Raw genomic sequence first — 26378 nt, forward strand, 5'->3', positions numbered from 1 at the left:
CGCACCACTGGCTTGGTGCGGGGAGCAGGAACGGGCCGTACCGGACTGGCGACGCGCACCACTGGCCTGGTGCGGGGAGCAGGAACGGGCCGGACCAGGCTGGCGATGCGCACCACTGGCTTGATGCAAGGAGCAGGAACGGGCCGAACCATACTGGGAACACCCACCACTGGCTTAGTGCGGGAATCAGGATCGGGCCGGACCGGACTGACGACACGCACCACTCGTTTGGTCCTTCTGCTGCCTAACCAGCTCCTCTCGCCGTGCCTCTACACTTTCCTTCTGCTCCCTCTGAACCAATGACCCCCTTAATCTGGCGGCCTCCTCTGCTAAACGGCTGAACCGCTCTATCGCGGCCTCCTGCTGCCTCGTCGTCCACGGCGTGAGCCCCCCCCTAAAAATTTTTTGGGCTTGTCTCTCCCCCGTGATCATGGCCTCCATCCCTCTTGCCAGACTCTCGCTCATCTCCTCCCAAGTCCATCCTCTCTCCTCGTCACGCTGCTTGATCCAGGATTGGTGGGATCTTCTGTCACGATCGTTCATGAACGAGAAGGACCAAGGCGCAGTGTGATATGCATTCATATTTATTTATGTACTGAACACACGACAAAACAACAAATGAAACGTGAAGTCCAAGGTAGACAAATAACATACCTCACACGGAACAAGATCCCACAACTAACAGGTGTCAAAAGGCTGCCTAAATATGGTCCCCAATCAGAGACAACGAGCTACAGCTGCCTCTGATTGGGAACCACCCCGGCCAACATAGATCTACACATCTAGATCTAAAACATAGAAAAACAACCTAGCAAACACAACACAGAAAATACACACCCTGACTCAACAAATACAAGTCCTCAGAGTCAGAGCGTGACACTGATAGATAGATATGAACATGTACTGTAGAAAGTCAGTCACATGTGCTAATCTATCAAGCCAATAAAAACCCTGAGGTTGGTCATGTTAGAACATGCCTGCTGTTGCTGAGTTGACTGAGTTTTCATGGCCTATTTGCTTCTCTCTTCATTTGAAGACGTGGAGCCTAACTGAGAACAGTTTCTAGCAGTGCCATATCACTCACTGAGACACAGATATAAGGTTTGATAAATGACGTTGTTACAGTCAATGTGAGTTTAGCAGAGTTACAGTATATCCCTCACTGAGTCACAGATAGGGGTTTGATAAATGACGTTGTAATAGCCAGTGTGAGTTTGGTATTGGAAACAAGGTGTGATAACATGTTCTGCTTGCTTACAGTAACAACACTGTTTTTGAATTCATCCAGCAAGGGACCAGAGACCACAGGGCACGTGGTGGATTCCTGTGTGTGGCAGAGCCAAGCCCTTTCCATGGGTGTGACCAGCATTGCACCGCATTGTGTCTGTAGGCAAATATGGTATGTGTGTGTGTGTTTGTAAATGTGTGTGTGTGTGCACGTGTGTATATGCATGCATTTGTGCATGTACGCATCTGTGTGTGTGTGCATGTGTGTGTGTGTCATGCAAATATCTGACCTGTCCATAGGCGAAGATGGTAGCGTTGTATCCCTCGAAGCATCCCTCGATGAGTTTCTCAGTGCAGTGTGTGTAGATGCTGTCCTGCTGGGAGTCCATGTCAAACACGTAGTCGTACGTGAACGCCTTGTCTTTACCCAGCATCACCTGGGGCTCGGCGGGCATACAGAACGTACAGATGTGACATCCCTCGATCTTCTCCCTCGCCAGCTGAGGACGAATCCTGAGAGAGGGCGAGAGAGATGTTGGGTTAGGGTTTGTAACTGTATAAAACATTAAACATGAACAGATATGCAAAAAATGAGAAAGACGGCAAGAGAGAGAGAGAGAGAGAGAGAGAGAGAGAGAGAGAGAGAGAGAGAGAGAGAGAGAGAGAGGGAATTAGAGAAAAAGGAAGCGAGAGTTTATCATGGAGATGCTTTGCGTGCTTGGTTTCCATCTATGCCTTCTTAATTGCTGAAGGCAAAGTAAAATTTGAGGCAAGGAAAACATTATCTCATAACAGTTTGTCATTGTATAACATTCCACCCTTCCATAGATCTGTCTAATATGTTGATATCTTCACTTGTGGCATGTTATCAGAAGAGGCATGGAAATGTTATCCCATATTGTACTGTCACTACACCCGACTCAGTTGACTTGTGGTATGCAGGGATGTGGCATGCAGTAGGTATAGAGTCCTTAGCTCCTTGACAAGACCTCAAGGGCAAAGCTTTGATAAGCAGAGTTTGAATGTTGAAAGTTTGATAAGCTGTGTTTGAAAGTTGCATGTCGAGTATGATTCAGGGCTATGGTTGACTTTTAGACATTAAGTGAACCGCTTAACCCTGTTTTTCACGATATATCATGTTTGAGTGCTTTATTGCTTCTATAAAACAGTTAGCTTAATGTGTGCTACAAACAGTTGGTCCAGTTATTAGTAATACGAGTATTATTCACTAATCAGTTTTTCTAGTGGCCTGTTGAATCCCCTGGTAATACCATGGAGTATGCCGTTCGTGTGTGGGGACTGGAGCGTGTGTGTGTGTGCATACCTGCGTGTTTGTATGTGTGCCTGCGTGCGTGCATACCTGCGCGTGTGTGTTTGCGTGCCTGCTTATGTGTGTCTGTGTGTGTGATTCCCCTCACGCTGCCAGCACACTCCACCACTGCCCCATACAGAGCCCTCAGTGTTCGAGCCTGTGCTCAGAGAAGAGTGGAAGCTGTGGAACTACGCTACGTAAACAGTCACACCCTGCCTTGCAATTCCCCCATACACGCTGCCCCTGTGCCTGTCATATTTCATATGTCTAGCTCATCACAGAACAAATATCACAGGAGTTCAAATGGGAAATATTCAGAAGAAAGAGTTCTGTAAGTAAGTGCACTACTTGTGTTAGGCCTGAAATTGTGTTTATACAGGCAGTATTGTGATTGGAGAGTCACAAGAGAGTCAGGCTACAGTACACACACACACACACTTTACACATACTTATACACACACTTATACACACACACACACACACACAGTCAGGCTACAGTGGTGTTATTGTGCCCCAGTGTCATCAGATCCCAGCTAGTTAGCATCCTCTCTCTGGGATTACACAGTGAATGAGAAGAGGGGACAAAGTGAGGGAGGGATAGATGAGAGGAGAGGAGGACGAGAAGAGGAGGAGAGGAGGCTGAATTACCCGGAATGTTCCACCTCTAGTACATCATCTGGGTCATAACTTCCTTCTGTATTTGCTACAGAGTATTTCAGTATTGCTGATGTCTCAACAGGTAGGCTAGTTGTTGACTGTATAGTATACTAGTCCATCACTGATCTCTTTGTTCATGTTCCTGCAGAACACTCCTCTGACAGACCTCTGTTTGACACGTTTTAGGGGTTTGGGGGGTTAGGGGGAATCCATAGTAATCCCTTTGGCCAGCTTCCTAAAACAGGACAGAACCATCACTCTTATCTACCATAACAAAGATAATACTCATCACCGCTTACAACACGTTAAGTAACAATAATGTCACGGAAATACTAAAAGTGAGAATGCTGGGCTGGCTTCCAGCCAAAGAGATCAAAGACACTAGACAATACACAGCACTGGTCATGAGATGTCAGATTACATTCAATAGCATTTAATTTGGTGTCAAATGTCCCTACATTAGGAAAGAGAGTGTGTTCAGTGCAGTGTAAATCACATCATTGGTCTGATTGATTGTGATGAGAGCATCCCAGCCAAGGCGGTGACGCAAGACAAACAGTCAAACACTCCTCCTTGTGTGTGTATGTCTAGGACTCCAGCCTTGCTCTGTGACATCCCCCAGTGTCTCCCATACACAAAAACAAACAGATGACCCACTCCCCCCCTCAACCCCAGTCCAGACACCAGTGATAATCTACTACATAGAGAAGGATATAAGATACTGAGACAGATATACATTCACCTATTTGGCTCTGGTCTAGAGACCTATACCGTTTAAAAAAACATCTGGTCTGAAATGTCTTTCTGGTGTTGAGAAAGCAGCTTTGAAGTGGCAGTGGTCAGTTTAGTTTATTGGTCTTATTCAGGAGGAATCTGTCAACAATCTTGAGCTGGTCAAATATCCTGGAAAATCTCAATTGCATTTCCTTGTTTCCTTGCTTCCTCTCTCTTGCCTCCTTCTCAAAATACGTTTTGGGAAGGAGGCGAGGAGAGAGGACATGAGGAATCAAGGAAATGAAAGTGAGATTCTCCCCGTCTGTAGATTAGGGCATTCTCTCTGTGACAGCTCTATGAGGTCATCAACAGTGGATGAGCGCCTCTGTTATTATGAGGCCTATAAAAGTTATAATGAGAAGTTTGTGAGTGTTGAGCACACTTCACAGTGCAGTGTGAGTGAGCAGTGCACTTGTGTACATTACATTTGTCCTCTAGCTGGGATAGTTGACTGACAGGTTTTGGGCTATGAGTCAAAGGAAAACACTGGATCCTTCAGGGTGAATAAGGGTTGACCTATACAGTAGCTGCTCCATACCTTCATGTAGACTTTTAAAGCACTAATCCACCCTCTACACTACAACTGAACCAAAAATGTACACACCCTTTGAGTCCAACTCCATCCCCAGGACCAGCATAGAACAACACTACACTATAGTGCCACAAAGCATTGAGTCTTATGTCTTGTTTTCTCCCAGAGTAATCTAACTTCCCAGTTCCTGTCCCTCTATAGGGACCCCAAAGCCTTTGCCTAACACAGTACAGGGGGACTGACTGACTGACTGAGCAGTAAGCACCTAGCTCTCTGTAATAACGGCTGTACATTTATCCTCCATGACAACTCAGTCAACCCCTGGTCAGGTTAAGCCTGCTTCAAGGAATCTAAAATATTTGGTGAAAGGTGTCAGTTAGCCTCACACTGGTGGCCTCATTACAGCGACAGCCATGCACCATGGCGGTGGCACTCACTAACCCCACTCAGAACAAAATGGACAGCGCCAGGCTAGCTCACTATAGCTCTACCCCATTCAGAAGCAGCTGTCCTGGGCCTGAGCCGAGACTCTCCTTTCTCTCCTATGGACCCAGTTCGAATGATCTGGGGCAGCCTTGCCTGTCTGTTGCACCCTCTGTCCCTATGTCCCACTCTCTGTCTCTGTCTCTGTCTCTCTCTCTCTCTCTCTCTCTCTCTCTCTCTCTCTCTCTCTCTCTCTCTCTCTCTCTCTCTCTCTCTCTCTCTCTCTCTCTCTCTCTCTCTCTCTCTCTCTCTCTCTCTCTCTCTCTCTCTCTCTCTCTCTCTCTCTCTCTCTTCTCTCTCTCTCTCTCTCTCTCTCTCTCTCTCTCTCTCTCTCTCTCTCTCTCTCTCTCTCTCTCTCTCTCTCTCTCTCTCTCTCTCTCTCTCTCTCTCTCTCTCTCTCTCTCTCTCTCTCTCTCTCTCTCTCCTCTCTCTCTCTCTCTCTCTCTTCTCCCTCTCTCTCTCTCTCTTGTTCTCTGTCTCTCTGATTCTCTCTCTACCTCTCTCTCTCTGTCCCCTTCCTCCACACACACAGCCACCACCACCACACACTGACGCAGGGCCAGGCGGCAGCACAGTCACATTTCTAGCCAGCATAATCTCCTACTAAACAAACATGTACTGCAGGCCAGAGGCCAGGGTGCACTGGCTGCACCAGGGCAGGCTGGTGACCGTCATAACCAGCGTACTCTGCTATGGATATGGTTGAGTCTATACAGTATGTGTGTAGATCTCCATGTATAGTAATAACTATGCTGGTAAGAAAGGTCATTCAGCCACAGCACCATCATGCTGACTCAGTGTAGATCAGGACCTGACTTCAGCCCCTGCCTCTGCCTCAGCCAATCACAATGGTCCCCTGAGAGACCATTGCACATCATTTCCCATCTGCAAACCACAACAGTAACATCAGACTATTGCAAAATCTAATCTCAGCCCTAATCTAATTCTATAGGTACAAAGAGTCCTGAGAAGCATCTGGACCCACACTGGAGGGAAACAACAGGCACGATACACAACTAGATTACAGGAAACAATCAATCATTCACTCATATAGACTTCTTCGGATTCATTTTAGAAGAAAACAGAAAGAAGAGGGAGGATTGCTGCCCTGTGCCCACACATTGCAAAGAGAGGAGAATGGACTCAGGTGGCTGGCTTTTTAACTCCACTCAAATCAGAGGTTAAATTGTGGCTAAGTACCTGAGGAATTCAGGCACTAGGAACAGGGTTTTTAAAGGCCCAATGCAGCTGTTTTTATATCAATATCAAATCATTTCTGCGTGGTAAATATTATTGTTGTTTCTATCTCATATCAAGCTGTTTGGACAATTAGGACTGTCTGGGAGTGGTCTGTGTGGGGAGGGGAAAACTGAAAACTTGCTGTTATTGGCAGAGCGGTTTGGAACTCTCTTTGTTATTGGTCTATTAATCAATTTACTGCATGGTGATGTCCCCATGGAAAGCCAAAACTCCCGCCCATGCAAACCTGCTGATTAGAAGGTCCTTTGTACATTGTATTTTCAACCAGCAACTATCAGTAAATAGCAGTGATCAAATTTGTTCACACATTTACAGTGTTAGTTTCATCAGCTTTTGTACAATATGATATACTGTAAACCATAGGAACAATTATTTTGACTGCGCTGGGCCTTTAATGAGCGTTGGAGCAGACCCTTTACTCCTCAGGGTGTCTTTACCCTGAGACACTGATGCGTAGAGCAGGGGTTAATGAGTGACCATTCTACACACACACATACATACATATACACACACACGTGCGCACACACACACACAAAAACATGCCCACAAACACAGGCATGCACACACACCCTTCTCTGGCCCTTCATTGCACCTGAAACTGAGACCAGGGAACTGTAGACACTGGGCTTACAGTGATATTTTGATACACACACACACTGATAACTGGTTCTGTTGTTGCGCTGCTTACAACAAGTGTCTCAGTCGGTTTTGAAAGGTCCCCTTGAAAGAAGAAAGAAAAGCTTCAGCTTCGCCCTCAATTCTTCAGGAATCAGTAACTACAGGAAACACTACAGCAGCCTCTCCTCTCTTTCGTAAAGTACCATCAGTTTGACGGTTAAGTTGTACATGGTCATTATGTAACTAACTACAGCAGTCAAGGAAGCAGGCAGCTGATGTACAATGGCCTTTGGCAGGCAGGTTGTATAACTTGTCTCCTCTATGACATGGGTAGGAGCAGAACAGGCCTGGGTTAATGGATGCCCAGGGATAGAGAAAGAAGAGAGGGGATGGCTGGGAAAGGAAATGGCACTGTAGCCCTTTCCTGCAGTCAAATGACCTAGTGGCCTCATGGGTGGAATGTTATTAATATTTGTCATAATTTCATAATGAATAAACATTTTAAAAATGTACCCGCCAATAATCTGGTGTTTCTATGTCAAACTGTTCTGTTATATTTCAGTTTTCTGTGATGTATATAAAGTGTAATATCGGGATGCAAACACTTTTTTTTAAGCACATAACCATGTGTGTGAGGTGTATACTTTTGTTTCAAAGTACACCCTGATTTAGCCCACTGCAGTAAAAGGTACAATCAATATTCTTATCGTCATCATCATCATCACCATTATCTGACGACATCCACTGATGTCTTATGATATGCCTCTGATGGAGATGGGCTGGGGGATGATGAAGAGGAAATGGACTGTGGGAGAAAAAGGCACTTCAATGGAAATATTACTTCCACGGTCATCTGACTGACATCATCCACTGTCGTCATATGGAGTGGATTTCATACAAAGTCCTCCTGTCCTGATGCTCTAATGTTGTGTGTTTGTTTCAATTATGACATTGTGAAGCAAAACGCAAAAGGCAACACTGTGTGTTGTGCGTATGGATTATGATGCCAACTGTCATCATTCACTGTTCAGTTGCCTTTTCCAGGACATCAGGTGTGATTTTTCTTTTTCCTTCTGCCTTAGAGGCACCTGGCACCTGACTCACTGACTGACACGTTGTTTAGTGTCTGTCATAATGAATATGTGCATTAAGCAAAGTTTACAGAGCATCACTGTGAGTAATAGCTACAGTAAACAATAACAGCAGTGTCAGTGTTTAATGCTCAGTCTTCAACTGTGTTATGGTCCATTGTACTTGTTTTAGTTACAGTCTGTCCATTGTTAAGTACTGTACTGGAGTGGAGATCATGAGGCAAGTCATTGGATAATTCTCAACGTCAATGCTCTGTGATTAACAGGTACTAATAGGCCTTTTCCCCTTAGAGCACAGAAAGACAAACTCTGCAGTTTTCAACAATGATCAACTGATGCAAATGATACATGTAAGCGCCTCAAACCAAATAAACCAAACAACCTTTTCCTAAAACCTTTTCCTAAAATGTCTTCATCAAATGGTCATTCAATGAATAAATCTCACTCTCTCTTAGTGTCCAGTATTCACACAGGATAATTATGTCACTTCAGTTACCAATGCCACTAGTGAAAGAAGGGGAAGATTCAGCCAGAGAATTCTTCCACTCTTGAACTGCCACTTCTCTTCCCCTTGCTTAAATCTGGCAGGGCTCTTCTACACGGGTGACTGATGTCCATTCACAGGGTCACCACACTGGGCGGGGGGTTCACTGACCAGTGGCCACAGCTCTACTGCTTCCTGGGTCAGAGGTCATGGTGCAGCTATAGGGAAGAGCAGGAAGAGGGGTGCAGGGGTCCACGCAGTGGCTGTGGGTTTCACACTGTCAGTTAGGGGGGACAAGAGACAGAGGACACACACCCATCTTCTCTTCCTCAAGCCCAGCACTATGATGAATAACACAAAATAACAGCGATCATATGTGGAAATATTCTGTTGTGACAAGTGCAGTTAAATACCATTATGCCACAAAGGGAACTCTGTCAAAACACTAGATAAGAGGACGACACTAACAGACATACAATCTTGTGAGTTGGAGTTATTTCAAACGGGAAAAAAACTACCCAAAAATGTTTTGCAATGTCACAGCCAAGGGCAATGAGTGATAATTGCAGAAAATAAATTGAGAGACACATTCTTCTCTTCTGGCAAAGGGATACCAGTGAGATTCCTAAAACACTTCAGTTTATCAATCTGGGCTGAGTTAATGTATCTGACCTCAAGCCAACACAAGCTTATCTTGTGATATTCTGTTGTGCCTTTTTAATGGCTTGTATTGTGGTCATGTTTGGGTTTAAGGGCATGTTGTGATGATCTTGTTGTGTGTTGTGTGAAAGATAAATATCCCCTATCTATTTGTGAAACGCCTTCTAATATAAAACTAATATTAGAAAGTAAACACTCTGTCCCTCTGGCTGGCAGGCTGGGGCAGTGTTGTAGTACTCGAGTATAAAGGACTCAGACTTGTAGTCGGAATCGAACACTAGGGACTTGGGAACTTGACTCGGACTCAAGGTTTAGTGATTTGACTACATCACTGGGCTGGCGGTTGAGTGCAGCAGCTCAGCCTGTCGACAGAAGAGAGTCAAGAGACCCATCTCTCTATATATAAACAAAGAAGCTGTAGGCGAGGGAACGACACATAGTGCAACACAGTTATGGCCTAAGAGTCAAATACATACAGAGAAGTCTCAGCCAGAAGGATTCAGCTACAACACCTAGCCTTACTTGTATACTGAGAGAAGTGGATGAAATTGAATAGATACTGTAACTGTTGTTATTGTCTCCCATAGTAAGAAAGGACACTTTGCAATATCACATGACGTGTGCCGGCAGATGGTTTGCATGCATGTCTTTGTATGGCGGTTCATGAATATTTATCATGAATGTACTGTATAACAATAAAATGTTCCATTGCCATGGCAGCAGCACGCTTCTCCTAAGAATAATCCACCCTGGGCTAAGAGCAGGGGGAGGAGCTGGGCTTTGATGGACATCGCACTGCACACTGCCCTATCCCATCTGGACAAGAGGAATACCTATGTAAGAATGCTGTTCATTGACTATAGCTCAGCCTTCAACACCATAGTAACCTCCAAGCTCATCATTAAGCTCGGGGCCCTGGGTCTGAACCCCGCCCTGTGCAACTGGGTCCTGGACTTCCTGACGGGCCATCCCCAGGTGGTGAAGGTAGGAAACAACACCTCCACTTCGCTGATCCTCAACACAGGGCCCCACAAGGGTGCGTGCTCAGCCCCCTCCTGTACTCCCTGTTCACCCATGACTGCGTGGCCACGCATGCCTCCAACTCAATCATCAAGTTTGCAGAAGACAAAACAGTAGTAGGCCTGATTACCAACAATAACGAGACAGCCTACAGGGAGGAGGTGAGGGCCCTGGTGGAGTGGTGCCAGGAAAATAACCTCTCCCTCAAAGTCAACAAAACGAAGGAGCTGATCGTGAACTTCAGGAAACAGCAGAGGGTGCACCCCCCTATCCACATCGACGGGACCGCAGTGGAGAAGGTGAAAAGCTTCAAGTTCCTCTGCGTACACATCACTGACAATCTGAAATGGTCCACCCACACAGACAGTGTGGTGAAGAAGGCACAACAGCACCTCTTCAACCTCAGGAGGCTGAAGAAATTTGGCTTGGCCCCTAAGACCCTCACAAACATTTACAGATGCACAATTGAGAGCATCCTGTCGGGCTGTATCACCGCCTGGTACGGCAACTGCACCGCCCGCAACCGCAGGGGCACACTGCCTGCCCTCCAGGACACCTACAACACCCAATGTCACAGGAAAGCCAAAAAGATAATCAAGGACATCAACCACCCGAGCCACGGCCTGTTCACCCCGCTACCATCCAGAAGGCGAGGTCAGTACAGGTGCATCAAAGCTGGGACCTGAAAAACAGCTTCTATCTCAAGGCCATCAGACTGTTAAATAGCCATCAGGCTGCTGCCCTATATACATAGACATGGAATCACTGGTCACTTTAATAATGGAACACTAGTCACTTTAATAACGTTTACATACTGCTTTACTCATTTAATTACTGTATTCTATTCTACTGTATTTTAGTCAATGCCACTCCAACATTGCGTGTCCTAATATTTATATATTTCTTAATTCCATTCTTTTACTTTTAGATTTGTGTGTATTGTCATGAATTGTTAGATACTACTGCACTGTTGGAGCTAGGAACACCAGCATTTCGCTACACCCGCAATAACGTCTGCTAAATATGTGTACGTGACCAATACAATTTGATTTGATTCGAAAAACCAATGGGAGATGTGGATGGTCAGCATGGACAAGGTGTCCAAAGAGGGGCATCATGGGAGTTGGAGTAATAACCACGTTTTTTTTTTTTTAAGTACCAGGCTCAAATTAGAAGTAGCTGTGGTGCTACAAAGTTTCTTAATTGCAAAGTGTCCTAACTGCAAGCGGTAGACAGGTTGTTTTTTAATCATGGTGATATTTTAACTAGTGGAAAGGACGTTACTCTGTGAGGGTTTGGTCCCATTGCCCAATAGCAGCTGTTTTGGTTACTTTTGCCCCACGTGAAAATCTGAAACAGAAGCTGGACACAATATATTACACTAACATAACATGACATGTCCATTATAGTGTCAATTCTATTGCTTTCTGAAACAATTGTCTGCCTTTACCTGAAATAGTGTAAAAGGCCTGTCTAGCTTCTAACATGAACAACTTGAAACCTGAAACAACCAACACTGTTTGTTACCACTGTAGCATAGCTCCAGGCTTGAGGCTATGCATAATTAATTCACTTCAAGGATATTGATGAAACAACCACTTGACTGGCTCCTCTGGGCAACACTTTACTTTACCAAACAAACATACTAACACTTACGTGGGCCAAATTGCTCTAATCTAGCTATTTATTCAATTTAGACTGAACTCATACGAGACTGCCCAGTGAATATATACACTGCTCAAAAAAATTAAGGGAACACTAAAATAACACATCCTAGATCTGAATGAATGAAATAATCTTATTAAATACTTTTTTCTTTACATATTTGAATGTACTGACAACAAAATCACACCAAAATTATCAATGGAAATCAAATGTATCAACCCATGGAGGTCTGGATTGGAGTCACCCTCAAAATTAAAGTAGAAAACCACACTACAGGCTGAACCAACTTTGATGTAATGTCCTTAAAACAAGTCAAAATGAGGCTCAGTAGTGTGTGTGGCCTCCACGTGCCTGTATGACCTCCCTACAACGCCTGGGCATGCTCCTGATGAGGTGGCGGATGGTCTCCTGAGGGATCTCCTCCCAGACCTGGACTAAAGCATCCGCCAACTCCTGGACAGTCTGTGGTGGATGGAGCGAGACATGATGTCCCAGATGTGCTCAATTGGATTCAGGTCTGGGGAACGGGCGGTCCATAGCATCAATGCCTTCCTCCTGCAGGAACTGCTGACACACTCCAGCCACATGAGGTCTAGCATTGTCTTGCATTAGGAGGAACCCAGGGCCAACCGCACCAGCATATGGTCTCACAAGGGGTCTGGGGATCTCATCTCGGTACCTAATGGCAGTCAGGCTACCTCTGGCGAGCACATGGAGGGCTGTGCGGCCCCCCAAAGAAATGCCACCCCACACCATGACTGACCCACCGCCAAACCGGTCATGCTGGAGGATGTTGCAGGCAGCAGAACGTTCTCCACGGCGTCTCCAGACTCTGTCACGTCTGTCACGTGCTCAGTGTGAACCTGCTTTCATCTGTGAAGAGCACAGGGCGCCAGTGGCTAATTTGCCAATCTTGGTGTTCTCTGGCAAATGCCAAACGTCCTGCACGGTGTTGGGCTGTAAACACAACCCCCACCTGTGGACGTCGGGCCCTCATACCACCCTCATGGAGTCTGTTTCTGACCGTTTGAGCAGACACATGCACATTTGTGGCCTGCTGGAGGTCATTTTGCAGGGCTCTGGCAGTGCTCCTCCTGCTCCTCCTTGCACAAAGGTGGAGGTAGCGGTCCTGCTGCTGGGTTGTTGCCCTCCTACGGCCTCCTCCACGTCTCCTGATGTACTGGCCTGTCTCCTGGTAGCGCCTCCATGCTCTGGACACTACGCTGACAGACACAGCAAACCTTCTTGCCACAGCTCGCATTGATGTGCCATCCTGGATGAGCTGCACTACCTGAGCCACTTGTGTGGGTTGTAGACTCCGTCTCATGCTACCACTAGAGTGAAAGCACCGCCAGCATTCAAAAGTGACCAAAACATCAGCCAGGAAGCATAGGAACTGAGAAGTGGTCTGTGGTCACCACCTGCAGAACCACTCCTTTATTGGGAGTGTCTTGCTAATTGCCTATAATTTCCACCTGTTGTCTATTTTATTTTCACAACAGCATGTGAAATGTATTGTCAATCAGTGTTGCTTCCTAAGTGGACAGTTTGATTTCACAGAAGTGTGACTTGGAGTTACATTCTGTTGTTTAAGTGTTCCCTTTATTTTTTTGAGCAGTGTATTTTAATATTGTTGTGTCCAGGACAGTTATAGCCTTGTCTGTGTGTTTTAACAGCTCTGGCCTAAAAAAATTAAACAGATGCAAACGTGTAATGTGCACAAAATGAAAATGTGTAATGCACAGAAAAAATCTAACCAAAATCTATATGCCAGTAATTTATGTTGAAGAACAGCATTGGAAAATATATGTTCATGAGAGTCACTGACTGACTCTGTCGCAGTAATGCACCAATGAATTGGTGAAAACATTGCCAAAGCATTGACCTTTTACTTACATTCATTAACTCTACCAGAACAGCATTAGGATGATAATGTACCATATGAGCCTTGTGCATGAAACTGGGGCTGAAGAATTAAGCCTTGCTAACAGACAGCATTAGGCCAAATGGCACAGGCAGGCTCTGTATCTAACAACAACAAGCTACATTGGTGATCGCTTTGTGTGTGTGTGTGTATGTGTGTGTGTGTGTGTGTGTGTGTGTGTGTGTGTGCGTGGTGTCTATTTCAACTGTTACAAGTCAGTGAAAACCTGTCAGTCAATCTGTCTTAAACATGTACTTAGTGACTCTGATAAAGTTGCTGCTCTACAGTCTACCACCACACAGAAGTAATTACAGTGTTGCCATGGAGGAGGGGGTTATCTTATGGATATTACTATAACTCATCAAGGCTAATGTACTGTAACGATAGCAGCTTTGATAATGTTGTAAAGTCATGACAAGAATGATTAAGTGGATGTTTTAACTTTTTGTGTCATGTTTTTCTACTTGAAGTAAGTTAGCTTGGTTGCCAGATATGTACTCATACAGTGAGGGAAAAAAAGTATTTGATCCCCTGCTGATTTTGTTGGTTTGCCCACTGACAAAGACATGATCAGTCTATAATTTTAATGGTAGGTTTATTTGAACAGTGAGAGACAGGATAACAACAAATAAATCCAGAAAAACGCATGTCAAAAATGTTATACATTTATTTGCATTTTAATGAGGGATATAAGTATTTAACCCCCTCTCAATCAGAAAGATTTCTGGCTCCCAGGTGCTCCTAATCTCAGCTTGTTACCTATATAAAAGACACCTGTCCACAGAAGCAATCAATCAATCAGATTCCAAACTCTCCACCATGGCCAAGACCAAAGAGCTCTCCAAGGATGTCAGGGACAAAATTGTAGACCTACACAAGGCTGGAATGGGCTACAAGACCATCGCCAAGCAGCTTGGTGAGAAGGTGACAACAGTTGGTGCGATTATTCGCAAATAGAAGAAACACAGAAGAACTGTCAATCTCCCTCGGCCTGGGGCTCCATGCAAGATCTGACCTCGTGGAGTGACAATGATCATGAGAACGGTGAGGAATCAGCCCAGAACTACACGGGAGGATCTTGTCAATGATCTCAAGGCAGCTGGGACCATAGTCACCAATAAAACAATTGGTAACACACTACGCCGTGAAGGACTGAAATCCTGCAGCGCCCGCAAGGTCCCCCTGCTCAAGAAAGCACATATACATGCCCGTCTGAAGTTTGCCAATGAACATCTGAATGATTCAGAGGAGAACTGTGTGAAAGTGTTGTGGTCAGATGAGACCAAAATCGAGCTCTTTGGCATCAACTCAACTCGCCGTGTTTGGAGGAGGAGGAATGCTGCCTATGACCCCAAGAACACCATCCCCACCGTCAAACATGGAGGTGGAAACATTATGCTTTGGGGGTGTTTTTCTGCTAAGGGGACAGGACAACTTCACCGCATCAAAGGGACGATGGACGGGGCCATGTACCGTCAAATCTTGGGTGACAACCTCCTTCCCTCAGCCAGGGCATTGAAAATGGGTCGTGGATGGGTATTCCAGCATGACAATGACCCAAAACACACGGCCAAGGCAACAAAGGAGTGGCTCAAGAAGATGCACATTAAGGTCCTGGAATGGCCTAGCCAGTCTCCAGACCTTAATCCCATAGAAAATCTGTGGAGGGAGCTGAAGGTTTGAGTTGCCAAACGTCAGCCTCGAAACCTTAATGACTTGGAGAAGATCTGCAAAGAGGAGTGGGACAAAATCCCTCCTGCAAACCTGGTGGCCAACTACAAGAAACGTCTGACCTCTGTGATTGCCAACAAGGGTTTTGCCACCAAGTACTAAGTCATGTTTTGCAGAGGGGTCAAATACTTATTTCCCTCATTAAAATGCAAATCAATGTATAACATTTTTGACATGCGTTTTTCTGGATTTTTGTTGTTGTTATTCTGTCTCTCACTGTTTACATTTTACATTTACATTTTAGTCGTTTAGCAGACGCTCTTATCCAGAGCGACTTACAGTTAGTGAGTGCATACATTATTTTTTTTGATTTTTCATACTGGCCCCCCGTGGGAATCGAACCCGCAACCCTGGCGATGCAAACGCCATGCTCTACCAACTGAGCTACATCCCTGCCGGCCATTCCCTCCCCTACCCTGGACGACGCTGGGCCAATTGTGCGCCGTCCCGTGGGTCTCCCGGTCGCGGCCGGCTACGACAGAGCCTGGATTCTAACCAGGATCTCTAGTGGCACAGCCAGCACTGCGATGCAGAGCCTTAGACCACTGCGCCACTAATAAACCTACCATTAAAATTATAGACTGATCATTTCTTTGTCAGTGGGCAAACGTACAAAATCAGCAGGGGAACAAATTCTTTTTTCCCTCACTGTATGTGCTTTCAAGTCAGTAGGGTTGGATCAAGGCAAGCACATACAGATCTGGCGGCCACCAGGCTGCAAGTATTACATTATATCAGAATATGAAATGGCCTATTTAATAGCATTATCCTTGAGACAGGTTGGCAGACAGCAGACAAAGCTGATGTCACCATGCAAGAACTCCTCTGATACAGAGACAGGTAGACATTCAGCCTAATGGACCCAAGGCAACAGCAGAAAACAGGCTTAGACAGACACAGGGCTGTCTTTGTAATGATTCTCTAGATCTCAGGAGTGTGTGTAACCTTTTGTACTGGAGGTCTGTGTGTCTGTCTGAGGGTTTCGTGAAGCTTAAACAGTGCCTATCTGTTTATGAGCCAGTGTAACGGCTGTAATGCCTGTGTGTGTGTGTGTGTGTGTGTGTGTGTGTGTGTGTGTGTGTGTGTGTGTGTGTGTGTGTGTGTGTGTGGTGTGTGTGTAAGACAGGGATAGACAGCGGGAGAGAGAAAGGAAAAGAGATCTAGAGGCTTAGAGAGTGACTATGCGAGAGTGTGCTAGCGTGCGGGTGCCATGGGTGGATGTGTACGTAATGTGATAAAGTGAGCTTTGGTCTGCGGAGACGGAGTTCTCAGGATAGCAGAGAGAGCAGTAAGGTGCAGGGTACAGCAGGGTCAGGGAAGGTATCTCTGTACTGTGGGCATAAGGGATCTGCTTACTGACCCATACAGTGGACACTTGGATTAGTGACAGGTTCCAAAGTTCATATCAGGGCCCAGGGGCAGGTGATAAAGATGTTATTCGATTCCTGAAGAGGCAATGGTGTGTAGGTGATTTAGAACACCTAAAACATGTTAATAAATACCCAGAGTTTTTAGAACTCAGGGTCCTATATTATCAATCAATCAATCAATTTTATTTTATATAGCCCTTCGTACATCAGCTAATATCTCGAAGTGCTGTACAGAAACCCAGCCTAAAACCCCAAACAGCTAGTAATGCAGGTGTAGAAGCACGGTGGCTAGGAAAAACTCCCTAGAAAGGCCAAAACCTAGGAAGAAACCTAGAGAGGAACCAGGCTATGAGGGGTGGCCAGTCCTCTTCTGGCTGTGCCGGGTGGAGATTATAACAGAACCATACCAAGATGTTCAAAAATGTTCATAAGTGACAAGCATGGTCAAATAATAATCAGGAATAAATCTCAGTTGGCTTTTCATAGCCGATCATTAAGAGTTGAAAACAGCAGGTCTGGGACAGGTAGGGGTTCCATAACCGCAGGCAGAACAGTTGAAACTGGAATAGCAGCAAGGCCAGGCGGACTGGGGACAGCAAGGAGTCACCACGGCCGGTAGTCCCGACGTATGGTCCTAGGGCTCAGGTCTCTCAGTTGGCTTTTCATAGCCGATCATTAAGAGTTGAAAACAGCAGGTCTGGGACAGGTAGGGGTTTCGTAACCGCAGGCAGAACAGTTGAAACTGGAATAGCAGCAAAGGCCAGGCGGACTGGGGACAGCAAGGTGTCAGCATGCCCGGTAGTCCTGACGTATGGTCCTAGGGCTCAGGTTCTCAGAGAGAAGAGAGAACGAGAGAATTGAGAGAGAGCATACTTAAATTCACACAGGACACTGGATAAGACAGGAGAAGTACTCCAGGTATAACCAACTAACCCCAGCCCCCGACACATAAACTACTGCAGCATAAATACTGGAGGCTGAGACAGGAGCGGTCCGGAGACACTGTGGCCCCATCCGAAGAAACCCCGGACAGGGCCAAACAGGAAGGATATAACCCCACCCACTCTGCCAAAGCACAGCCCCCGCACCACTAGAGGGATATCCTCAACCACCAACTTACAATCCTGAGACAAGGCCGAGTATAGCCCACAGAGGTCTCGACCACAGCACAAACCAAGGGGGGCGCCAACCCAGACAGGAAGATCACGTCAGTAACTCAACCCACTCAAGTGACGCACCCCTCCTAGGGACGGCATGAAAGAGCACCAGCAAGCCAGTGACTCAGCCCCTGTAACAGGGTTAGAGGCAGAGAACCCCAGTGGAGAGAGGGGAACCGGCCCGGCAGAGACAGCAAGGGCTGTTCGTTGCTCCAGAGCCTTTCCGTTCACCTTCACACTCCTGGGCCAGACTACACTCAATCATATGACCTACTGAAGAGATAAGTCTTCAGTAAAGACTTAAAGGTTGAGACCGAGTCTGCGTCTCTCACATGGGTAGGCAGACTGTTCCATAAAAATTGAGATCTATAGGAGAAAGCCCTGCCTCCCGCTGTTTGCTTAGAAATTCTAGGGACAATTAGGAGGCCTGCGTCTTGTGACCGTAGCGTACGTATTGGTATGTACGGCAGGACCAACTCGGAAAGATAGGTAGGAGCAAGCCCATGTAACGCTTTATAGGTTAACAGTAAAACCTTGAAATCAGCCCTTGCCTTAACAGGAAGCCAGTGTAGGGAAGCTAGCACTGGAGTAATATGATCAAATTTCTTGGTTCTAGTCAGGATTCTAGCAGCCGTATTTAGCACTAACTGAAGTTTATTTAGTGCTTTATCCGGGTAGCCGGAAAGTAGAGCATTGCAGTAGTCTAACCTAGAAGTAACAAATGCATGGATTAATTTTTCTGCATCATTTTTGGACAGAAAATTTCTGATTTTTGCAATGTTACGTAGATGGAAAAAAGCTGTCCTTGAAACAGTCTTGATATGTTCGTCAAAAGAGAGATCAGGGTCAAGAGTAACGCCCGAGGTCCTTCACAGTTTTATTTGAGACGACTTTACAACCATCAAGATGAATTGTCAGATTTAACAGAAGATCTCTTTGTTTCTTGGGACCTAGAACAAGCATCTCTGTTTTGTCCGAGTTTAAAAGTAGAAAGTTTTCAGCCATCCACTTCCTTATGTCTGAAACACAGGCTTCTAGCGAGGGCAATTTTGGGGCTTCACCATGTTTCATTGAAATGTACAGCTGTGTGTCATCCGCATAGCAGTGAAAGTTAACATTATGTTTTTGAATAACATCCCCAAGAGGTAAAATATATAGTGAAAACAATAGTGGTCCTAAAACGGAACCTTGAGGAACACCGAAATGTACAGTTGATTTGTCGGAGGACAGACCATTCACAGAGACAAACTGATATCTTTCCGACAGGTAAGATCTAAACCAGGCCAGAACTTGTCCGTGTAGACCAATTTGGGTTTCCAGTCTCTCCAAAAGAATGTGGTGATCGATGGTGTCAAAGGCAGCACTAAGGTCTAGTAGCACGAGGACAGATGCAGAGCCTCGGTCTGACGCCATTAAAAGGTCATTTACCACCTTCACAAGTGCAGTCTCAGTGCTATGATGGGGTCTAAAACCAGACTGAAGCATTTCGTATACATTGTTTGTCTTCAGAAAGGCAGTGAGTTGCTGCGCAACAGCTTTTTCTAAAATTTTTGAGAGGAATGGAAGATTCGATATAGGCCGATAGTTTTTTATATTTTCCGGGTCAAGGTTTGGCTTTTTCAAGAGAGGCTTTATCACTGCCACTTTTAGTGAGTTTGGTACACATCCGGTGGATAGAGAGCTGTTTATTATGTTCAACATAGGAGGGCCAAGCACAGGAAGCAGCTCCTTCAGCAGTTTAGTAGGAATAGGATCCAGTATGCAGCTTGAAGGTTTAGAGGCCATGATTATTTTCATCATTGTGTCAAGAGATATAGTACTAAAACACTTAAGTGTCTCTCCCGATCCCAGGCCCTCGCAGAGCTGTGCAGATCCAGGACAGCTAAGCCCTGGAGGAATACGCAGATTCAAAGGAGTCCGTAATTTGCTTTCTAATGGTCATGATCTTTTCCTCAAAGAAGTTCATGAATTTATTACTGCTGAAGTGAAAGCCATCCTCTCTTGGGGAATGCTGCTTTTTAGTTAGCTTTGCAACAGTATCAAAAAGAAATTTTGGATTGTTCTTATTTTCCTCGATTAAGTTGGAAAAGTAGGATGATCGAGCAGCAGTGAGGGCTCTTCGGTACTGCACGGTACTGTCTTTCCAAGCTAGTCGGAAGACTTCCAGTTTGGTGTGGCGCCATTTCCGTTCCAATTTCCTGGAAGCTTGCTTCAAAGCTCGGGTATTTTCTGTATATCAATCAATCAATTTTATTTTATATAGCCCTTCTTACATCAGCTAATATCTCGAAGTGCTGTACAGAAACCCAGCCTAAAACCCCAAACAGCTAGTAATGCAGGTGTAGAAGCACGGTGGCTAGGAAAAACTCCCTAGAAAGGCGAAAGCCTAGGAAGAAACCTAGAGAGGAACCAGGCTATGAGGGGTGGCCAGTCCTCTTCTGGCTGTGCCGGGTGGAGATTATAACAGAACCATGCCAAGATGTTCAAAAATGTTCATAAGTGACAAGCATGGTCAAATAATAATCAGGAATAAATCTCAGTTGGCTTTTCATAGCCGATCATTAAGAGTTGAAAACAGCAGGTCTGGGACAGGTAGGGGTTCCATAACCGCAGGCAGAACAGTTGAAACTGGAATAGCAGCAAGGCCAGGCGGACTGGGGACAGCAAGGAGTCACCACGGCCGGTAGTCCCGACGTATGGTCCTAGGGCTCAGGTCTCTCAGTTGGCTTTTCATAGCCGATCATTAAAGAGTTGAAAACAGCAGGTCTGGGACAGGTAGGGGTTTCGTAGCCGCAGGCAGAACAGTTGAAACTGGAATAGCAGCAAGGCCAGGCGGACTGGGGACAGCAAGGTGTCATCATGCCCGGTAGTCCTGACGTATGGTCCTAGGGCTCAGGTTCTCAGAGAGAAAGAGAGAACGAGAGAATTAGAGAGAGCATACTTAAATTCACACAGGACACTGGATAAGACAGGAGAAGTACTCCAGGTATAACCAACTAACCCCAGCCCCCCGACACATAAACTACTGCAGCATAAATACTGGAGGCTGAGACAGGAGCGGTCCGGAGACACTGTGGCCCCATCCGAAGAAACCCCCGGACAGGGCCAAACAGGAAGGATATAACCCCACCCACTCCGCCAAAGCACAGCCCCCGCACCACTAGAGGGATATCCCCAACCACCAACTTACAATCCTGAGACAAGGCCGAGTATAGCCCACAGAGGTCTCCACCACAGCACAAACCAAGGGGGGGCGCCAACCCAGACAGGAAGATCACGTCAGTAACTCAACCCACTCAAGTATACCAGGGAGCTAGTTTCTTATGACAAATGTTTTTCGTTTTTAGGGGTGCAACTGCATCTAGGGTATTGCGCAAGGTTAAATTGAGTTCCTCAGTTAAGTGGTTAACTGATTTTTGTCCTCTGACATCCTTGGGTAGGCAGAAGGAGTCTGGAAGGGCATCAAGGAATTTTTGTGTTGTCTGAGAATTTATAGCACGACTTTTGATGCTCCTTGGTTGGGGTCTGAGCAGATTATTTGTTGCGATTGCAAACGTAATAAAATGGTGGTCCGATAGTCCAGGATTTTGTGGAAAAACATTAAGATCTACAACATTTATTCCATGGGACAAAACTAGGTCCAGAGTATGACTGTGGCAGTGAGTAGGTCCAGAGACATGTTGGACAAAACCCACTGAGTCGATGATGGCTCCGAAAGACTTTTGGAGTGGGTCTGTGGACTTCTCCATGTGAATATTAAAATCACCAAAAATTTGAATATGATCTGCTATGACTACAAGGTCTGATAGGAATTCAGGAAACTCAGAGAGGAACGCTGTATATGGCCCAGGAGGCCTGTAAACAGTAGCTATAAAAAGTGATTGAGTAGGCTGCATAGATTTCATGACTGGAAGCTCAAAAGACGAAAACGCCATTTTTTTTTTTGTAAATTGAAATTTGCTATCGTAAATGTTAGCAACACCTCCGCCTTTGCGGGATGCACGGGGAATATGGTCACTAGTGTAACCAGGAGGTGAGGCCTCATTTAACACAGCAAATTCATCAGGCTTAAGCCATGTTTCAGTCAGGCCAATCACATCAAGATTATGATCAGTGATTAGTTCATTGACTATGACTGCCTTTGAAGTGAGGGATCTAACATTAAGTAACCCTATTTTGAGATGTGAGGTATCACGATCTCTTTCAATAATGGCAGGAATGGAGGAGGTCTTTATCCTAATAAGATTGCTAAGGCGAACACCGCCATGTTTAGTTTTGCCCAACCTAGGTCGAGGCACAGACACAGTCTCAATGGGTATGGCTGAGCTGACTACACTGACTGTGCTATTGGCAGACTCCACTAAGCTGGCAGGTTGGCTAACAGCCTGCTGCCTGGCCTGCACCCTATTTCACTGTGGGGCTAGAGGAGTTAGAGCCCTATCTATGTTGGTAGATAAGATGAGAGCACCCCTCCAGCTAGGATGGAGTCCGTCACTCCTCAGCAGGTCAGGCTTGGTCCTGTTTGTGGGTGAGTCCCAGAAAGAGGGCCAATTATCTACAAATTCTATCTTTTGGGAGGGGCAGAAAACAGTTTTCAACCAGCGATTGAGTGCTGAGACTCTGCTGTAGAGCTCGTCACTCCCCCTAACTGGGAGGGGGCCAGAGACAATTACTCGATGCCGACACATCTTTCTAGCTGATTTACACGCTGAAGCTATGTTGCACTTGGTGACCTCTGACTGTTTCATCCTAACATCGTTGGTGCCGACGTGGATAACAATATCTCTATACTCTCTACACTCGCCAGTTTTAGCTTTAGCCAGCACCATCTTTAGATTAGCCTTAACGTCGGTAGCCCTGCCCCCTGGTAAACAGTGTATGATCGCTGGGTGATTCGTTTTAAGTCTAATACTGCGGGTAATGGAGTCGCCAATGACTAGGGTTTTCAATTTGTCAGAGCTAATGGTGGGAGCCTTCGGCGTCTCAGACCCCGTAACGGGAGGAGTAGAGATAAGAGAAGACTCAGACTCAGACTCCGACTCGCTACATAATGGGGAAAACCGGTTGAAAGTTTCTGTCGGCTGAATGAGCGACACCGGTTGAGCATTCCAACAGTATTTCCCTCCAGAAGCCATGAGAAAGTTGTCCGGCTGCGGGGACTGTGCGGGGGGATTTATACTAACGTTACTATCTGTACTTACTGGTGGCACAGACGCTGTTTCTTCCTTTCCTACACTGAAATTACCCTTGCCTAACGATTGCGTCTGAAGCTGGGCTTGTAGCACAGCTATTCTCGCCGCAAGGCGATCGTTCTCCTGTATATTATGAGTACAGCGACTGCAATTAGAAGACATCATGTTAATGTTACTACTTAGCTTCGGCTGTTGAAGATGTTGACGAACCATGTCCAGATAAAGCGTCCGGAGTGAAAAAGTTGAATGAGGGAAAAAAGTTGCGATGGAAAAACTAAAAATATAAACGGTAATTAAAAACAAAACAAAACAAAAAAAACATAAAGTTGTCAGCTAGCAAAATAAAGTAAAGTTGGCAGCAAAAACGCACAGCAACAAAACGCACAGCAACACGTCTGATGGATATACTGAGATCGTTTATTACATGTTATAAACATATTATGAACATGTTATTACATGCTATCTGATCATTTGAGTCTATGCATGTCTCCGGTTTCGTGATCACAGTTAGATACAGTAGTTGGTCTTGTCCTGTACAGACTCTCTCCACTGGCTCCTCCATGAAAAGAATGAGTGGGAGCCTGATTGTCGAGGAAACAAAAGACCAGATTAAAGTAGAAAGAAAAGTAGCAAGAGAGAGAGATTAAAAAAGAATGGGAAAAAGCTAGCACATAATTCATGAGGCATGTGCTTTCTATGCAGATAGATAAAATGGCAGGGTTTACACACACTTGTGTCTGTCTGCGGTTGTGTTGTTGGGAGCTAGCTATGTTAACACTGAGGACAGTCTCTTTTGCTCATGCTACCAACAGTTCAGTGGCTATTATGTAGTCATTGTAATTAGTACTTTCAATGTGTAAATCTAAACGCTGTCTGCCTGAAATGTCTGCAATTAAAACAGTCTCTAATGTATTATGTAACGTAGAAGTGCTTGCTGCTAGTTTATTGTCTCATGAATATGGATGGATTTATATGCAGGAGAGAGGTTTGTAAACCAAGGCCCAGCCCAGACAGAGACAGTAAACAGAGTACTGGGTCAAAGTCTGCCTGCAGTAACTAGAGAGAGAGAAAGAGAGAGAGAGAGAGAGAATCTAAAAATCTCTAACAGAAAACCAAAGAAAAGTAATAACAGTGATAAATGGTTTGATGAAGAATGCAAAAACCTAAGAAAGAAATTGAGAAACCTATCCAACCAAAAACATAGAGACCCAGAAAACCTGAGCCTACGCCTTCACTATGGTGAATCACTAAAACAATACAGAAATACACTACGGAAAAAGAAGGAACAGCATGTCAGAAATCAGCTCAATGTAATTGAAGAATCCATAGACTCTAACCACTTCTGGAAAAATTGGAAAACACTAAACAAACAACAACAACACGAAGAGCTATCTATCCAAAACGGAGATGTATGGGTAAACCACTTCTCCAACCTTTTTGGCCCTATAACAGAGAACAAACAGCAAAAAAATATACATGATCAAATGCAAATCTTAGAATCAACTATTAAAGACTACCAGAACCCACTGGATTCTCCAATTACATTGAATGAACTACAGGACAAAATACAAACCCTCCAACCCAAAAAGGCCTGTGGTGTTGATGGTATCCTCAATGAAATGATAAAATATACAGACCACAAATTTCAATTAGCTATACTTAAACTCTTTAACATCATCCTTAGCTCTGGCATCTTCCCCAATATTTGGAACCAAGGACTGATCACCCCAATCCACAAAAGTGGAGACAAATTTGACCCCAATAACTACCGTGGGATATGCGTCAACAGCAACCTTGGGAAAATCCTCTGCATTATCATTAACAGCAGACTAGTTCATTTCCTCAGTGAAAACAATGTACTGAGCAAATGTCAAATTGGCTTTTTACCAAATTACCGTACGACAGACCACGTATTCACCCTGCACACCCTAATTGACAAACAAACAAACCAAAACAAAGGCAAAGTCTTCTCATGCTTTGTTGATTTCAAAAAAGCTTTTGACTCAATTTGGCATGAGGGTCTGCTATACAAATTGATGGAAAGTGGGGTTGGGGGAAAAACATACGACATTATAAAATCCATGTACACAAACAACAAGTGTGCGGTTAAAATTGGCAAAAACACACACATTTCTTTCCACAGGGCCGTGGGGTGAGACAGGGATGCAGTTTAAGCCCCACCCTCTTCAACATATATATCAACGAATTGGCGAGGGCACTAGAACAGTCTGCAGCACCCGGCCTCACCCTACTAGAATCTGAAGTCAAATGTCTTCTGTTTGCTGATGATCTGGTGCTTCTGTCACCAACCAAGGAGGGCCTACAGCAGCACCTAGATCTTCTGCACAGATTCTGTCAGACCTGGGCCCTGACAGTAAATCTCAGTAAGACAAAAATAATGGTGTTCCAAAACAGGTCCAGTTGCCAGGGCCACAAATACAAATTCCATCTAGACACCGTTGCCCTAGAGCACACAAAAAACTATACATACCTCGGCCTAAACATCAGCGCCACAGGTAACTTCCACAAAGCTGTGAACGATCTGAGAGACAAGGCAAGAAGGGCCTTCTATGCCATCAAAAGGAACATAAAATTTGACATACCAATTAGGATCTGGCTAAAAATACTTGAACAGTTATAGAACCCATTGCCCTTTATGGTTCTGAGGTCTGGGGTCCGCTCACCAACCAAGAATTCACAAAATGGGACAAACACCAAATTGAGACTCTGCATGCAGAATTCTGCAAAAACATCCTCCGTGTACAACGTAAAACACCAAATAATGCATGCAGAGCAGAATTAGGCCAATACCCGCTAATTATCAAAATCCAGAAAAGAGCCGTTAAATTCTATAACCACTTAAAAGGAAGCGATTCCCAAACCTTCCATAACAAAGCCATCACCTACAGAGAGATGAACTTGGAGAAGAGTCCCCTAAGTAAGCTTGTCCTGGGGCTCTGTTCACAAACACAAACAGACCCCACACAGCCCCAGGACAACAACAACAACAACAACAACACAATTAGACCCAACCAAATCATGAGAAAACAAAAAGAGAATTACTTGACACATTGGAAAGAACAAACAAATAAACAGAGCAAACTAGAATGCTATTTGGCCCTAAACAGAGAGTACACAGTGGCAGAATACCTGACCACTGTGACTGACCCAAACTTAAGGAAAGCTTTGACTATGTACAGACTCAGTGAGCATAGCCTTGC

General features: G+C 45.2%; 1 protein-coding gene across 5 annotated transcripts in view; it reads right to left on the reverse strand.

Annotated features, from left to right (window-relative positions):
* The window catches only part of LOC121581261 (kinesin-like protein KIF21A), a 55126-nt gene that overhangs the window by 26923 nt on the left and 1825 nt on the right, over positions 1-26378 (reverse strand). For all 5 annotated transcript variants that reach the window (XM_045224762.1, XM_045224761.1, XM_045224760.1 and 2 more), the window contains exon 2: positions 1518-1740. In XM_045224762.1, coding sequence (XP_045080697.1) covers positions 1518-1740 — 223 coding nt within the window. The remainder of the gene's footprint in view (positions 1-1517; positions 1741-26378) is intronic.

Source organism: Coregonus clupeaformis, chromosome 14, assembly GCF_020615455.1.
Source record: "Coregonus clupeaformis isolate EN_2021a chromosome 14, ASM2061545v1, whole genome shotgun sequence".
Classification (NCBI taxonomy): Eukaryota; Metazoa; Chordata; class Actinopteri; order Salmoniformes; family Salmonidae; genus Coregonus; species Coregonus clupeaformis.